The following is a 17,406-nucleotide window of genomic DNA, read 5'->3' as shown; positions in this document are numbered from 1 at the left end:
AAAAAAAAATACGATAGTTGCCATTTAAACAGAACACAAACAACAAAGCAAATGCAATGGTGCAAATCACATTCTGTGGAACTAAGGGGATAGCGCAAATGAAGCACTTTTCATAGGCAACAGTGCCCGCATTTTAAATGTAACAAAATTGCCGACGATTAGGCTCATTTAACCGTGACAGCCAAAATCGCGATCACGATTAAAATTCGATTAATTGTGCAGCCCTAGTATCCACCCACCCACTCAACTCAGCTGAACGGCAACGTGGCATTTCCGGGTTTTGCGTGAGTCTCAGCCACTGCCAAGCCATACGAATACAATCTATAAAATATGCATGTTGTGTTTTGCAGCAATACTTAACTATATTTACTGTGTAATGTAACTGTGGATGAAATAGTGACGCTTGCCGCGTCCCATTCAGGTGAATGGGAGCAGACGACAAGCCTAACCTCAACATATCATCAAAAATCCAACTTTTGGTGAAATCTGCATCACAATCATGATCCTACATCGAAGGATCCAAATGCGACGTTGCTATGAACACTTGGCCACCACAAGACGCCGTGACATTGTCAAGCATCAATCAGAGCGAAGCTGTTTTCCATATTTAAACTACGAACAATAGTGATCCAATCAGAGCAAATCTTATTTGCATATTGAATAAGAATGACAAATCTGGCCGTGTCCATTGCCAGGTGTAAAATGCCAACTATAGTAGCTTGAAAAAGGGCATTCTGGGCATTCCCAACCCTAATTATCTAGCAAACCCATTAAAAGGACATGAAAAATTACGGAATTTCTTTTTTTTTTTTATTTTTCTTTATCGCAATATTTGTATTTTATTTTGTTCCAACCCCCTTAGTTATCCAGCTACATGTCCTTCGAAATTTGTGTTGATTGAAACCGGCTTTGGATTGCAAATTTAGTTGTTTTTTCATGAACAGGTTCTTTTAGAATTTTTTTTAAAATTGGGACTCTCACTACAATGCCTTGCTCTTCACGCATACCAAAGCTTCATGACAGTCAGTTGTTGTTTTTGCATAATGCCAGTCTGGTTCTGGCTCAATTAAAAATAAGTAAATAAATAAAACGCAAAAGCTAGTAAAAACACCAGAGTGATCAGACAACCGTCATGTGAGCGATCCGGGAGTTAGCCTTCATCCCGAATAACGTTGGCAAAGTGGCAAGCAAATTTTTAATGTTGTCACGTTGCCGCGTAAAAATAAGCTTGGACTGCAGACGACTTTCACATAAACCGCCGAGCGCTGAAATGCTAACAATAACAACGCGAGCAATCGTGGGAAGAATAACGAATACTTGCAGCTTTCACACCAGTTAAAGACAGCACAATGGAAACGCTCACTGTTGACGCGCTAAAACACTCAAATAGTCTGAAAAGGAGGTGGAAAATGTGTAGTGGTATTCCAAAGGCGAGCTGAGTAGTCCTCAGCCATTCTTGCCATTTTGGTTTAATGCAGCCATTCCGTACAAAATACAGGACTCATACTTTGACCAGCTTGGACGAGGGAATTTGCTGAAAAACGCTCCAAGCAGAAGCATTTTCGCATTTTCTAGTATTTTAGTCTTTGTATTTTCTAGCGGTGCAACATTTAATTGATTAATCGATAACTACCGGCAATTGATTGTCAAATTAATCAACTATTTTGATAATCAATTATTTGTTTAGAGCCCTTGTTTAACTTAAAATTGTCCAAATCCTCAGATTCCAGGCTCTTAACAGTAAATATTCTCAGATTTCTGTAGTCCCGCATAGGGTTTGGCATCGTTTGATTGATTCCGGTCCCTCATTTCGATTCCGATTCTTTTAGGGGGCTGTGTCAAAAAGGTTTACGTGTTTTAAATAAAGGGTGTCCAAATTGTGAACATCCATTTTCTTAGCAGCCCGCAGCATAAACTAAAATGAACATGTGACTCGGGGTTCTTTGTAACCAGTATCAATATCAAACCTATGAAATAAAAGGCAATGTGTGTGGAACTAACCCAATTGACTTAATATTAAATAATTAATGTTTCCGCAAAAAATATAGCATTGTGAAAACAATTATTTGGGACTGTTTTATCACAGCCGGCACGGTGGATGACTGGTTAGAGTGTCAGGCTCACAGTACTGCTGTTGAATGAACTGGGTAGTACGGGTGATGCCAGGGTGAGTTAATTTAGATTTGTGGGCCCACTGCAAGACTTCCGAACGTCTAACATCTTACTTCACACACACTGCACATTTTTATTACTCACACTGTGCATATTTTGCACATTGGGCACATTTACATCTCATTCAGGGTTCCCTGGTGGACTGGCACGAGGCATGATGAGGCGGACGGCGGGCCAGGTACTGGCACATCTGTGGTGGTCACCGGTCTAGTCTCCCCACTTCTCTGCCCTGCTGGTTCTCCAGTTTTAATGCATCATACATCCGTCGATTGCGGGTCATCATTGTCCCGTGACCAGCTCTCCTTATCCTCACCAGTCTCCCCAATTTTAATGCACGACACCCCACCACACACGGTCACGGTACAGGAATAATGGTTGCCAGTCGGGGACCTGGTAACCGTAGCAATAGGCTGGGTGGTGGGTATTCACATTTGGCTTGTCTCCTGGGGCATTTTCAATAAACATCCGAATCATTAAAAAAATGTAAAAAATAAGTAGAGGGATTATTTCAAACTCCCCTGCTGTACAGCAAAACCGTTCCAGCACAAAAGGCATACAGAGCCACCATTCTGCATGGCCATGCAGCTGAACAGGACAAGTAAAAATAAATAAAAAATATGATATTTGATTGTGCAGCCCTAGATTAAATGTGATTGTTTAATTATCAACACAGTTACATCCCAGTTATGAGTGTGTGCATACTTGTGCAAACAAACCTTCTCAGTTTATTTTTACTTCTTTTATTTATTTTTTCTTTTCAATTGAGTTGTACACATTATAGGTCATGTTAATGGTGGAGTAAGTTTTGAAATTATTGATCTTGGTCTCATTTTTTTGTAAAGAAAAATGGCATTTAATCGAGGGCGTGTGGACTTGAATACCACTGTATGTATTTGCATATGTAAGGCGCTTTATCAATCTGATATACGTACTGTATAGCTACAGTGTGTGTGTATGTGTGTGTGTGTGTATATATATATATATATATATATATAAAAATGTGTGTGTGCATGTGTGTATGTGTGTGTGTGTGTGTGTGTGTGTGTGTGTGTGGCAGTTTGTGTTCTTTAATTACATTTAAGTCTCGTGGGAGTGACCGGAAAAGCTGTTTGAACCCATTGAGGATGCACTGAAGTCCAAATACGGTCCCTTGTGAAGCAATAACACACACACACACACCCTTGTGAAGCCATAGGACACACACGCGCACATCGTGCTCTCGTAGCTGAGCAACACTTTCCCTCTTTGCTTAAGGAAAAAATACAACTCCCCATCAAACGCCACCGCTGAGTGCTTACCTCGGAGCCTCTGGTTTTTCAGTGCCAAGTACAAATGAGGCATAGCACCTTCTCTATTAGCGCGATGCTGGTGTTGCTCTTTTTACGTGCCGATTGGTTGTGCGTTGACCAGTCGCGTCTTGAAGACCTGCAAGCTGGATTTGGTTTTGGTTATTGAGTTTTTAAAGATGAATTTACTGGAAAAATGTAAGGGAAATGTCTGCAAAATGTATATTTTGGAATGTCAACAAAAGTTCAGTAGGTTAGGGTTGCGTGAGTACCGGTACACGCGTAAAAATAATCGGGCTGTTTTTGTCCCGATTTTGCCCCTTCCGAACCAAGGACGACAAACGCCAGAATATTTGATGTCTTATAACACAGGTGTCAAACTCTAGGCCTGGGGGCCAGATCCAGCCAGATTCGATCATTTAATGTGTCCTCCAAAAGCAAATCATCTGTGTCAATAATGTTGGGCTATCACAACCATATTATTTGTTATCAATATCTCTTTTAAAACAAATTAAATTATTGAACAAACAATTTTCATTAGCTTCTGATTTACAGGTCTGTGAGAGCCATAAATCTTGCTTGTTTGTAGGTGACCAAATACTTATTTTCCACCGTAATTGGCTAATAAATTCTTTAAAAATCAGACATTGTGATTTCTAGATTTTTTTTTCTCATTTTGTCTCTCATAGGTGAGGTATACGTATGATGAAAATTACAGGCCTCTCATCTTTTTAAGTGGGAGAACTTGCACAATTGGTGGCTGACGAAATACTTTTTTGCCCCACTGTATGTCCATGCATTGCCTTTGACGGGAACATCGGCCCTGCCAACATGGCCACCACGTTGGCATGTCTGTTAGCCAGATGTAGTCTTATCTGTGACAACAGCGGCACAACCCCCAAATATGTGTACGAGTCTCTGCTCCGTTGTTTTCTGGCGCTGTGGCGCAATCAAGGCGCAATGAATGACCCCTGGAATTGGACAAGATGACCATAAAGTTGCTGCTCTAAAGGAAATTGTCAGACTTCCTGTGCCTTTTTGGATATATCTACTCATGAAAGACATCCGTAGCAAATTTCAGGTTTGCAAGTGAAACTGAGTTTGTGGTCTTAATTTTCAAGAAACGGAAAGATCCCTTGAAATGGCCAAAATGATCCAAAAATGGCCGCTTCAAGCCAAAATGGCAGATTTTGTATGTTTCCGGCTATTTTGTCTGTTTTTGTCTCTGTGAAGTTTTTTTTTATGGATGAAAAGTGCTATAGAGCTCAAATTTGATAGAGTGCCAAGTGAAACTGGCATCAGGGGCTGAATTTTCTACTGAGGGCAGACACGCCAACCCAAATTAGGGCAATGTTTTGAGTTTATTAGTGCACATAATTAGTTGGTTGTTTATTTTAACTTCATTAGTGTACATAATAAGCTAGTGTTGATTATGAGCTATTTTGCAGCTGTGAAGGCGTTCATTCCTCGGCTTGGGTGTTAAAGGAGCTTAAAAGAAAATAATCATGTGAGGGCTGTTTTTGATCCTCTTGTGTTCACAGTGAGGCTGAACACTGCTGTGAGCACATGACCTGCATTACCTCCTGCAGGAACACAATGTGCCTACTGTGCTGCAATTGATCCAACACTGCCCCCCCCAGAGAGAGACACAAATTGTTTACGTCTCCTGACAGCTAACAAGAAGCCTTTTGTTTATTTATTGATGATGTTCATTTTGATTATGAGTGGACCTTTAATTCACATAAAAGCTGGAAGCAATGTGTCACTTTGTTTTTCATCAACACTGTGCATGCACAACAGTCATCATGTGCTTCGTTGAACTTCTCAGTGACTGTAAATTTAAGCTTGTGGATTTAGATGAGTGATGGAAATTACACAAAATATCCTTTATCAATTATGGTGCTGCATGGCCTTACAGAATGGTGGATCGGTATGCCTTGGTGCTGGAACAGTTTTGCTGTGCAACAGAGGAGTTTGAAATACTCCCTTTATATTTTCATTTTTAATTATGCTGATGTTTATTGAAAATGCAGCCGGACAGAAAAGGGGTTTGGGGTTGGGGGGGGGGGGGGGACAGACAGAGGGACAAAGTGGACAGGGGGACTAGGAGTGAAAAGCACAGCAGAAGGATAGTGAGACAGTCTTTATATTTGGACATAAGTAACATTACAACAGTTATTTGTAGATTGGGGGGGACCTGGTGAAAACATGCAACAACTAACCAAGAGAACCAGATCAGAGAAGGACAGGACAGGATGTGGGAAAATGAGCAAGGCAGTGTTACTGGCGAGTGGCTCTGTGGCGGCTTTTTTAGTGTCTAAACACCTGTAAGAACCTGTGAGTTATGCTCGTATAAACCTGTGTTGTTATTAGTGATTCTAGCACAAGTAATTCAAGTGTATAGTTTCTGTCGAACTTTTTAGTGAATGGACACTATCACATGCATGTTAGTCAATTGGTGTACGGAATTGAAATAAATAATTAACACGACACCATTTTTCTCACTAAATATATTTCCAAAGATGCTACTGACATGAAATTTTCGCTAGATGTTGGGAAGAACCCACGTAAATCATACATACGAAGAAATTGGAAGAAATAAGATCAGAAATTAAGTTTTGTGTAATAATGTGAAATGACACAGGGAAAAAGTATTGAACAAATGAAGAAAGGGAGGTGCAAAAAGACATGGGAAGCCGAGACAACAACTAAAATCTGTCAATAATCAAACAGCAATCCTGCCCCTTGTCAGAGCAAATGAATATCAGCTGGTTCAGTCGTAATTGATGGCCTACAAAAAGGTCTCATTGCCAAGGTGTGAGTCAAGATCTCATGATGGGTAAGAGCAAAGCGCTGTCTCAAGACCATTGCAAAGTAATTGTTGCATTGATACTGGTTATATAAGGAACCTCGGGCCAAAGTTTCATTTTAGTCTATGCTGTGGGCTGCTAAGAAAATGCCTCCTCAGCCTCCCTGCTAAGGTCTATTCATGGGCGCTGGAGCGGAGGGTCCGTCGGGAAGTTGAATCTCAGATTCAGGAGGAGCAGTGTGGTTTTCATCCTGGCCATGGAACAGTGGACCAGCCCTACACCCTCAGCAGGGTCCTCGAGGCTGCATGGGAGTTCACCCAACCAGTCTATGTGTTGCATGTTCTCCCCGTGTGTTTTGTGGACTTGGAGACGGCGTTCGACCGTGTCCTTCGGGGAGTCCTGTGTGTGTGTGTGGGGGGGGGGGGGGGGGGGGGGGGGGTGCTTCTGGATTTATGGGGTGCCCCCTGATATGGGCTGTTCGGTCTCTGTACGACCGGTGTCAGAGTTTGGTCCACATATCCGGCAGTAAGTCGGACTCGTTCCCGCTGAGGGTTGGACTCCGTCAAGGCTGCCCTTTGTCACCGATTCTGTTCATAACTTTTATGGACAGAATTTCAAGGCGCAGCCGAGGCGTAATGGGGGTCCTGTTTGGTGGCCTCAGTATTGCATCTCTGCTTTTTGCAGATGATGTGGTTCTGTTGGCTTCATCAAGCCGTGATCTCCAACTCTCACTGGAGCGGTTCGAGCTGAGTGTGAAGCGGCTGGGATGAGAACCAGCACCTTCAAATCTGAGACCATGCTCCTCAGTCGGAAAAGGGTGGAGTCCAGGGCGGGGATGAGATCCTGCCCCAAGTGGAGGAGTTCAAATATCTTGGGGTCTTGTTCACAAGTGTGGGAAGAATGGAACGGGAGGTCGACAGGCGGATCGGCGCAGCGTCTGCACTGATGCGGACTTTGTATCGGTTCGTTGTGGTGAAGAAGGAGCTAAGCCGAAAGGCGAAGCTCTCTATTTAGCTGTCGATCTACGTTGCTACCCTCACCTATGGTCACGTGACCAAAAGAACAAGATAAAATAAGTTTGGTAATCCAGTCGGGGGGGAAAAAATATTTTTTTTTGCCACTGATATAGTGATAGTAGAGCATAATAATTCACGCACATCCTTTTTAAGAACAATTAACTCAAATAATATATTGAACATTAGCATTGTAATGTAGAAAAATAAATAAAAAATAAAAAATATAAATAAAACACACTCATGCTCTGTTCACAAAAATTGCACTTGAACAAACAAACATTTGGCACAGATTAACAGATTACACACATTAATGCCTTCACAGGCAATATACTGCCAATTAAGTTTCCAGTTAGTTAAGAAAAAGCGCAAAGTATAGCAACATTAATAACAGCACAAGTATATCAAAGCAACCTGTTTTGATTCAAGATTTGTCCTACTTTTCAAAAAGTCTGCAGCCTTCCTTTAATTGATGCTTTGTCAACATGTTCAATGGCTGCATCTCTTACAATACTGACTACACTGTACTGTATGTAATGTGAGTATACGTGCTTCATATACACAGCCACGTTTGTATTTGCATTGTTTGGGCAAAGAGTTCCATAATTGCAAGCTGACAGGAAACGGGAAAATGTCCCACCGCGTTTTTTTGCTCGCAGCTGAAGAAATTGGGTGGGATGGTTGTGTTTAAAATGGATTTTGTCACTGAGGTTTTGTTTTCTTTGTTGCGACTTCATACAAATTCGACACACCAGCTCATTGATCTTAGCGGGATGGCCGCTTTCATCTGGCTTGAATCCAGAATGTTCCCCCATCGTCACGGTGGGGTTAGGCTTTGGAACTAATTCCACTTATGCTGCTCAACTTTGTGTAACTCTACCGGCTTGCCGTCGCTAACCTTAGCTTTGAGTATAAAAGCTCGTACCCGCAGGGAAAAGCACACAATCACACACGCGTGTATCTGCACACAGGCACGCACACGGCCAATCAGAGGGAGTGTGGGTGGGCCGCCCCGCCCTTCGCTATCTCTGATTGGTAAAGAGACCAGATGGGTTTTACGCGTCACATTTTTTTTTACTTCCACAAACGGATGGGCGTACAGGTGGACCTGCTCTTTAAAAAAAAAAAATATATATATATATATATATATATATATATATATTTTTTTTTAGCCGCACCATTGAGAAATTAGGGCACATATGCACCCAAATTAGTTGCCCTCTATAGCCCCGTCTTGTCATACAAATTCATACGCCAGCTTTCCAGCGTCACGCTGGAATACTTTAAACCATAGCATTGCATCCTCGGTCGCAGATTGATCTTCATTTATGTGTCCTTGCTCATTTTTGTGCGCCTCAGACGCGGGACACACATCGAACGAAATCCCCGTACCGGTACTAAAAATACCCCGAAAAATGACGTTGTTTAATATAAAACGACGCTATTACTGTTCCATTGGGCAAGCTCTTTGTACCTTTGGATTATTTTGTCACTTTGTGACATTTAAAATGTCCAGAAATGAATAAAAACAATCTTTTTCACCCGATCTCGATCTACTGAAAATCACGTGAGTGACCCGGATTTTCATAAATAAATAAAATTGTTTCAATAACAGGCCTTATAAATAACTGACCTTTTCTGTTCAATATGACATTTGCAATCCTAAAATGTTATATTCACTCTTTGGCCACTTCCTTAGGTCAGCCATGTAATGATCATGTCTATTTGTGAGAATAGAATCCAACATTCCCTCTTCCTCATCCTCCCCGGGGGAACGGCAGTCGTGTTGTTGCCGGTCTCGAGGAGGAAAAGCCTGTGCTTTCCAAATAAGGGCGGCGTGGATATTAATAGAATAGCAGCGAGCGTTTGTGTTGACCTGTTGACGAGAAGACGACTTTATCTGATGCACGCAACATTGCCATGGCTACCACGAGGCGGGGGAGGGACAGCTTCAGGAAGCTTCGGTTTTGTCATTGTGTTAGCAGGGTTTCTGCCACTAACGGGTCCAATAGTGCCACTGGCTGGAGTGGCACACTTTTGTTGTTTTTTCACATCCATATTGGGACCTAATACTGCCTCTTTGTGAGCAAATATAGTGTTGTAATGCCAAAATATTGCATTTACATGGGGGTCTGAGGCTGTTGAAGCAAATCTCTGTCATTTGACATTTTAATGGCAACATGTAACCTTTAAATGCAAAATGATGTGTTTTTGTGGTCGAATTCAAACTTTTCTGTGAACAAATAGTGTTTTTAATATACATGGAGAAAGTATCACTACCCTGGCCAAAGTTTTGATGACTGTCTGAAAGACAACTGGAAGAGCTGAACTTTATTTGGGGTTAATCAGAGACACTTTAAGTGGGGGTACTTGTATGCTGACTCCCATTTAGAATGAGTTTGAATGGGATTGGTTAATTCTGAACACAGCCACATTGCCAGTTGTAAGAGTGTATGCACACTAGGGGAGAAAGAAAAATGTTGATTCATCAATGCAGGTCAGTTCTCCCCCCGCAATTCAATATCAATTCAGCAAATCCTCTGAATCGGCTACAGGACATGTGCCCATGCAGTCTGATTGGCTGGCTGTATCCAAGTGGAACACGCCCTACTGCTTCCAGATGGGAAAAGACGTATGTGACTTAAGCGTGGCGGAATTAATATGAATCCCCCTAATGCACTGTAATCCAAACCTTAACCCATCCTAAACCTCCTTAACACGAACCCTAGCCGTAAACCTAACCATAACAAACTTCTTTGTTTTATTGAGTATGAATGTGATGCATATTTGGAATATCATCTCTTTACATCGGCATTGCCTGGAACACAAGTGGGATTCCGTATGACGCAGCCTGAAGCAAGCGACCTCTACTTTTAAATCTGATGTTTGGGCTGACTTTGGCTTCCCTGCGAATCCGCAACACAGGAAATGGACGAAAGACACTCAAACCACGACACGCAATGCCAACACGAAAACACATTAGGAGTTGCCACCCCAAAACTGTACACAGAATTAAGCCCGCCGTTTTGGAGTCGTTGAATTAGGCAGAAAAAAGTGCCTCTTATGCGGTGCTTGGACTTCCAGAGCAACTGACCCCTACGTACGTAACTAAGTCTTCTCATTTAATTTCTAATGAGTGAGAACTGTGTCAAATGTTCTGCAGACTAAAGCCCTGCAGGGAAGCCACACAGGAAGCAATATAGCAAACTTGGGGACAGAGGCAATAAATTAACGGGGTTTGACGAAGAAGGTTCCGGCAGTTGTCACAATACCGCAAATATGCTACTTAATTAGGTATTACATAAAATCCCTGAAAATAATAGTAACCCTAATAAGCAGAGAAATATTGTTTACGTATATATGCACTTTAATTTTTCATTCCAGATCTGTGTTTACTTTTGCACCCCATATTCGCAAATAAGTTATTGTTGTCCACATTTTTTAATTACAATTGCCAAAAGGAAATAAGCATTGTTTACATGCACTAGACCTTGTGCATAAATACGTTATGTGCAAAATTTGTATTTTAAAATGTTTTTATTGCTTAAAAAATGTGACGTGACATACAATAGTCATCAAATTTTATATTCCCTTTCAAATAAATATTTCAAAATTGTCAAAATATACTCTTCATTTTGTGTATTTCTACTTTTTGCTGAATCGATATCGGAGCATTTCAATCAATATCGAATCAAATTGAATAGCAACCTAAAGCATCAAACCAAATGGTGAGGTTCTTAACAATGCCCAGGCCGAGTGCACACTTGTCTCAGTTGCCTATTTTTACTTCCTGTCGGAATTATTATTTTTTTTTCCCCCATTGAGTTGTTGAAAGCTTTGAAATGACTTAACTTGGTAAAAAAAATGTATACCACAAAAACCTTTTTTTGTTTGTTTTTTTTAAACATGGGTGTGTCGACTTTTTATATCCACTGTTTGGTAGTATTTTGGGGGACAAAGTATAGCATTTTTTTGCCGTTAAGTTGACTTTTTGCATTGGACTATTCCATTTTACTGTGCACAAATATTGTACTTTTGTGGACAAATATAACATTTTTATGTTTTCATTGGTTTGAGACTTTCAAACATACAGTCATGGGAAAAATAATTAGACCACCCTTGTTTCTTCAATTTCTTCTTCATTTGAATGCCTGGTACCCTTGGTACCATTTTACCGTAATAGTTTGTCCCATTTGATATGGTTAAGCTTATTTGTATTCCCAGTGATTTTGGTTACTGTCAAGAAAACCGTGGAAAAATCGCAAATCGCATATCAGCTCTTAATTTAAACTCTTATGAGCTATTTTTTGTTGTCATTGTTAGGTTTGTCCAAACAAATGTACCTTAAGTTGTATCAGGCATTAAAAATGACCAAGAAAGTGATGAAACGGGCGGTCTAATAATTTTTTCCATGACTGCATGTCATCTGTCAGTTCTGATGTTGGTCATGGCAAAATAAAATAGTTTTGAGTTTAAGATTGAACAAATAACGTGCTTAAATGACAAAATGTCACATTTATACAGTTCACTAGCCTGTTTAAGCACGAATATATCCTTTTAATGGCTGCAGCAAATACCAAATCTGTCTTTGTAGCCTTTTTGTGAACAAATGTAGTGATTTAATCGCACAATATTGCTTTTACGTGGGTAGACGACCACATTCCTGAACAAATGTATTGTTTTAGTCATGATATACAGCATTGTGGAGGCAGAGGATAGCATTATTGTGCCAAAATATTATTATTATTATTATTTTTTTTTAAATTAACGATTGCATTTCCAGTGCACGTTGCAATGTTAAAAGTTGTTGTTTGGGGTTGTTTTGCGCCTTGCAGTAAAGTTGAGTCAGATGGAGGACTTCTGATCATATTGGTATGTTTGGCTTGTGAAGCGCATCTGAAGGCCAAATTACATTCTTCTATGGCGTTTGTAGATAACGGAAAGGAATGTCGTCCATGACCACCTCATTGATCATTGATACATTCTCATGTGCTGAATCATGTGAAAAGACCTTTTGTGTGCTCGAGTGCCGTTTCAGTTAGATAACGAGCACAAATAGCAAACAAGACTTTCACGTCCCGGCGGCACGGTGGACGACTGGTTAGCACATCTGCCTCACAGTTCTGAGGACCGGGATTCAAATCCCAGCCTCGCCTGTGTAGAGTTTGCATGTTCTCCCCGTGCCTGCGTGGGTTTTCACCGGGTACTCCGGTTTCCTCCCACATCCCAAATACATGCGTGGTAGGTTAATTGAAGTCTCTAAATTGCCCGTCGGTGTGAATTTGGGTGCGAATGGTTGTTTGTTTCTATGGGCCCTGCGATTGGATGGCGACCAGTTCACGGTGTACCTCTCGCCCGAAGATAGCTGGGATAGGCTCCAGCACGCCCCTGACCCTAGTGAGGATAAGCGGTGCAAAAAATGGATAGATGGGTGGACTTTTACGTCCTTTTATGTTTCCTTCCTCAGCATCACTTTTGGGCCCGAAAATAGCCTTTCTGTTAGCAAATAGTGTTTAAATGATCCCCGTTTATTTTATTGGGCCATGATAGGATTTTAATGTAAAATCTTTTTTTTTGTGGTCGAACATAGCCTTTTTTTTGTGAAGAAATATATTGTTTTAAGAGCTAATTATTTTATTTACGTGGGCAACTACTGCTTTCCTGACCCAAGAAAAATCATTTTTGTGACAATATACTGGTATAATTTTTGTTTTTTTGTTTTTTTTTGTTGGGGGGGGCAGTGTAAAAATGTAAACAGTTTTACCACATTTTTGCTTCATTTCAATTAGGGCTGCTGCTAACGATTAATTTAATAATCGATTCGCCTCGATTTATTTTATTTATTTTTTAAATGAATCTGAATCGGACAAAAAAACGGTTAAATTCACGTCTCTTTATTCAAAAGCAGGACATTATTTGAATTTGGCAGCGCAGAAAAGTCACAAAATGGTTGCTGCATAAACAATCCATCTCTCTTAAAGTAGTAAATTATTATTTAAAAAAAGGTTCAGATAGCTTTGCAATTTAGGCCATTGGCCAACCACACAAAAACTTTAAAATATGCTGGACAATAGCTGCTTAAAAATAATGTTTTTGTCATCCTCTGTAACTGTAACTCTCCTCAGTCTCAACTGCCACATCAAGATTTTCATGCGTGCCTGTAACCTCACCACTATCTCTCTGTGAATCTACCAACAAAACAATCACATTGTCACCTTTATCCTCTAATGGATTTGAAAAAAAACCCACACAATTTCAAAATGTACCTCTTATCATTTTCTGAATTCAAGGAGACATAGTCAAGTCCAGATAACTCTTCATTTACCAAATGTATGTCTTTACATTTGATACACTACAAGAACATTAAGTACAAAACATACAAATAAATAAAAATTATAATCATGAATAAACAGTGACATCCTACTCTACCAATGAAAAACACACGTTTTGTTAATATACTCATAATAAAATGAATAAACAGATGAGTGCCGATACCCTGTCTTTCCACAGATGTCCACTGGGTGGCACATGCGACTTTGAAAAAAAAAAAAATAAATTCTCTCCCCTAATTAAGTGATATATTTTAAAAATAACTTCGAATATTGGGTGACATGGTGGACGACTGGTTAGCACACCTGCCTCACAGTTCTGAGGACACGGGTTCAAATCCGGCCTCACCTGTGTGGAGTTTGCATGTTCTCCCCGTGCCTGTGTGGGTTTTCTCCGGGTACTCCGGTTTCCTCCCCCATCCCAAAAACATGCATGCTAGGTTGATTGAAGACTCTAAATTGCCGCCGTGATGGGAATGCCAAGAGATCCAATACAGCAGACACAAACATGCTGCAGCTTGCAGGCTATAATCCATATCTGTACGGCGGCCGGCGGCCGGGACACTCGACTTGGCGTGCGCGGCGCACGCGACCGATGCGCTCGTGCGTGGCTTTGTTGACATAAGGCCTAGCCTATGTTTTTTTGTATTTGTTGAATAGTAGTCTGTAAATACAGTGTGTTTTGTTCAAAGATGGCTGTGTGTATTGGAATTTATATAGTAAAAAAGAAAAAAGAAGACGCTTGTCCACGTCGGCTTGGAATGGAGCGGCCGTTCTGGGGTTGTCCCAAAATTCCCAATTGCCACGCCGCCCCTGTCAATGAGAATGTATTTCTGTAGATTCATGCCCACTATTCCGAGGTCTTTTTCCCCATGTTGCTGTTGGTAAATGTCTTGTATTAGTACTTGAGATTAATTTATATACTTTTGAAAGGGTTTGTGGGAGTAGATACGCTATTTTCCTTACAAAAATGGGTGGTTGTAGATGGGTGTTATGGGACTCTTTAAGATTGCTGTTCTTATTTTATAGTATTGAAGGAAGTTACCACCTCTAGTTTGAAATTCTTGGCGTAAGCTTTCACATGACATGAATGCATTATTTTTTAATAGGTGTTGTAGGCGTTCAATTCCACTTTGTTCCCATGTGCTGACGTAACGGGGTAATTTGTTCGTCTCAAAATTGGGATTATGCCAGATTGGAGAGAAATGATATGGCGCAGACTGATATTATGTGCTTTCCAGATTTATCGACCAAACTGGTCAATTAGCTGCAATAATCGGATTGTTAAGACTATTGTGGCGTTTGAGACTTGTGCTGATAAAAGAGAGATCTGAAGGTTTTGGTTGGTTTCTAGAGCCAGCCAAGATTGTTGTTCAACATTTGGATGTGAGTAATGTTTAAAGTTGGGTGTGTCAATTCCCTCTTCTGATTTATTTTTCTCAAGGGTGGGTAGACTAATTCTATTTTTCTTATTGTTAGAATAAACATTTAAAAGCTAGCATTTGAACCACTTTGATGAGGGTTTGAATGGGATCACTGAAAATAAATAGTTAATTTGAGGTAACGTTTTCATTGTTACTGTAGCTATATGCTCTAGAAGTGAATAGGTTGGGGCCCGCACTTTTTCAACAAGATGGCGGCTCGTGTTTGTGTTGCAGCTGGTGTCCAACATGCTGATCTTCTCGTGCACCAACATCGTGGGTGTGTGCACACATTACCCGGCGGAGGGCTCTCAGAGGCAAGCCTTCCGGGAGACGCGGGAATGCATCCAAGCTCGCCTGCACTCGCAACGGGAGAACCAGCAGCAGGTGAAAAACATTCTGGAATTATTCCGAGACTTTTAACGCGCCGCGATCATTCCCTCAATTTTTCGTTGGTCTTTTTTCTCCCTGCAGGAGCGTCTGCTACTGTCGGTGCTTCCCCGCCACGTCGCCATGGAGATGAAGGCGGACATCAACGCCAAGCAGGAGGACATGATGTTTCACAAGATCTACATCCAGAAACATGACAACGTCAGGTACAAAATACCAGAAAAAGTGCTGGCTAAGGAGGGAAAAAATATCAAAGCATTTTCAAATTTGTCAAGCTGAAAGTGACAACAATGAATGTTGATGATGATGGACAGAGTGCACAGGTTCCAAAAAGTGCTTATCAAGGAAGTATATCAAAGTAATTTACACTTTTCATGCTAGAAAAATTCTAAAAGTGCTGCATCAGGAAGGAAATCAAAGCATTTACGTTTTACATGTAGAAATGCTGACTGCTGATGAGAGACAAAATAAAAGATTCCAAAAAGTGCTGTTGAATGAAGTAGAGCAAAATAATTAGCATTTTGCATGCTGGTATCATTCTAAAAAGTGCTGGCTAAGGAAGGGAATCAAAGCAATGTAGCTTTTACATGTCGAAATGTTGACTTTAACGACTTTATTGAATTATAAACACGAACCCTGATGATGATGGATAAAAGTAAGTAAATCAAAGCATTTGAAAGTTTTTCATAATAAAATTGTAACTGTTACAACTGGATAAATTATAAACCATGAGGACGATTATGGCTAAAATAGAAAAATCAGGGGGCTGCGGGTGGGGTCTTCACTAAAGTAGATCAAATGATTTTACAGTTTCTAGGTTGAAATGTGAACTTGGCTAATTTTATTGACCCTGCGACTGGCTGGCGTCCAGTTTAGGGCGCAGCCCGCCTTTTGCCTGAAGTCGGCTGGGATAGGCTCCAGCGCCCCGCGACCCTGAATAGGATAAGCGGTGTAGAAAATGAATGGATGGATGGATTTTATTGATAAACAGAAACCCTGCTAAAATTCAAAGATTCTATTCAGTGATGGCTACCGAAATATTAACTTTTAGCCTTATTGATCGTAAAAAGAAACCCTCATCCTCCAATATACTGTGCAATGATCCCAAAAGGTGCTGGCTAAAGAATATCAAAGCATTCTAAAGTTGAATTTAAAAAAAAATAAAAAATTTTTAACTTAATTGGCCTTATTTAAGGATCAACACAAAGCCTGATAATGGCTAAAATACAAAATTGCTAAAAAGCGCTGAGGAAGGAAAGGGCTCAAAGAAGTTTTTTTCACGTTGAGCATTGCAACTTTACTGCGTCTATTGCGAAACCTAAAACACTCATGATAATGGATGAAAATATTCAAACTGGCGCTGACTGAGAAAGCGGATCAAAGCATTTTTAAGGTCGAGACCTTTATGGCCAGACAGCCACGGAGCAGGCATTAGCATCAGCTAGCTCGTTAGCGCCTCTGCTAACCAGTTTTGACAGCGCTGGATGGGGGTAACTCGGCTAATTGGGGCCGCTAATTGGCAGCGGCGGGAAGCCGAGTGACACCTCCCGCTGCTAACAACTGCTGCGTTTTAGCATTAGCCAGTTGGCGCATGACCGGACTGGAGGGGATGTTTTGGATGTTGATGTTTTGCAGGCCTGTGGGGAGAGCGAGAAGGAGAAGTTCATGTGGAGGTCATTAGCTCAGGGGGAAAAAAACACACACAGAGCAGCCAGTGAAAACAATGGTGGCTGCTGTGAGAAACTCATACATGGCAAAGTAGACAACAAAAGATATAAACGACAAAATTATTTGGGCGCTACACTGCTGTGTGATGATGAGACGAGATCACTTGTTGGAGCCTTTAGTGGTCATTAAAGTTGGCGCACCAGCCAGGTACACGCACGCACCTTTACGTTACGTTGGCATTAGCTAAAGGGCTAAAATTACTGCTACTGTTGTGTGAAGTGGTTGTACAGTCACACAAAACAATGATACGTGTATTT

General features: G+C 40.9%; 1 protein-coding gene across 1 annotated transcript in view; it reads left to right on the top strand.

Annotated features, from left to right (window-relative positions):
• The window catches only part of adcy5 (adenylate cyclase 5), a 58,072-nt gene that overhangs the window by 15,199 nt on the left and 25,467 nt on the right, over positions 1 to 17,406 (top strand). The window contains exons 3-4 of the mRNA XM_061691149.1: positions 15,269 to 15,418; positions 15,506 to 15,627. Coding sequence (XP_061547133.1) covers positions 15,269 to 15,418; positions 15,506 to 15,627 — 272 coding nt within the window. The remainder of the gene's footprint in view (positions 1 to 15,268; positions 15,419 to 15,505; positions 15,628 to 17,406) is intronic.

Source organism: Phycodurus eques, chromosome 12 (genome assembly GCF_024500275.1).
Source record: "Phycodurus eques isolate BA_2022a chromosome 12, UOR_Pequ_1.1, whole genome shotgun sequence".
Taxonomy (NCBI): Eukaryota; Metazoa; Chordata; class Actinopteri; order Syngnathiformes; family Syngnathidae; genus Phycodurus; species Phycodurus eques.
Note: the sequence above shows the minus strand (reverse complement) of the source record. Positions and strands in the feature narration are given on the sequence as shown.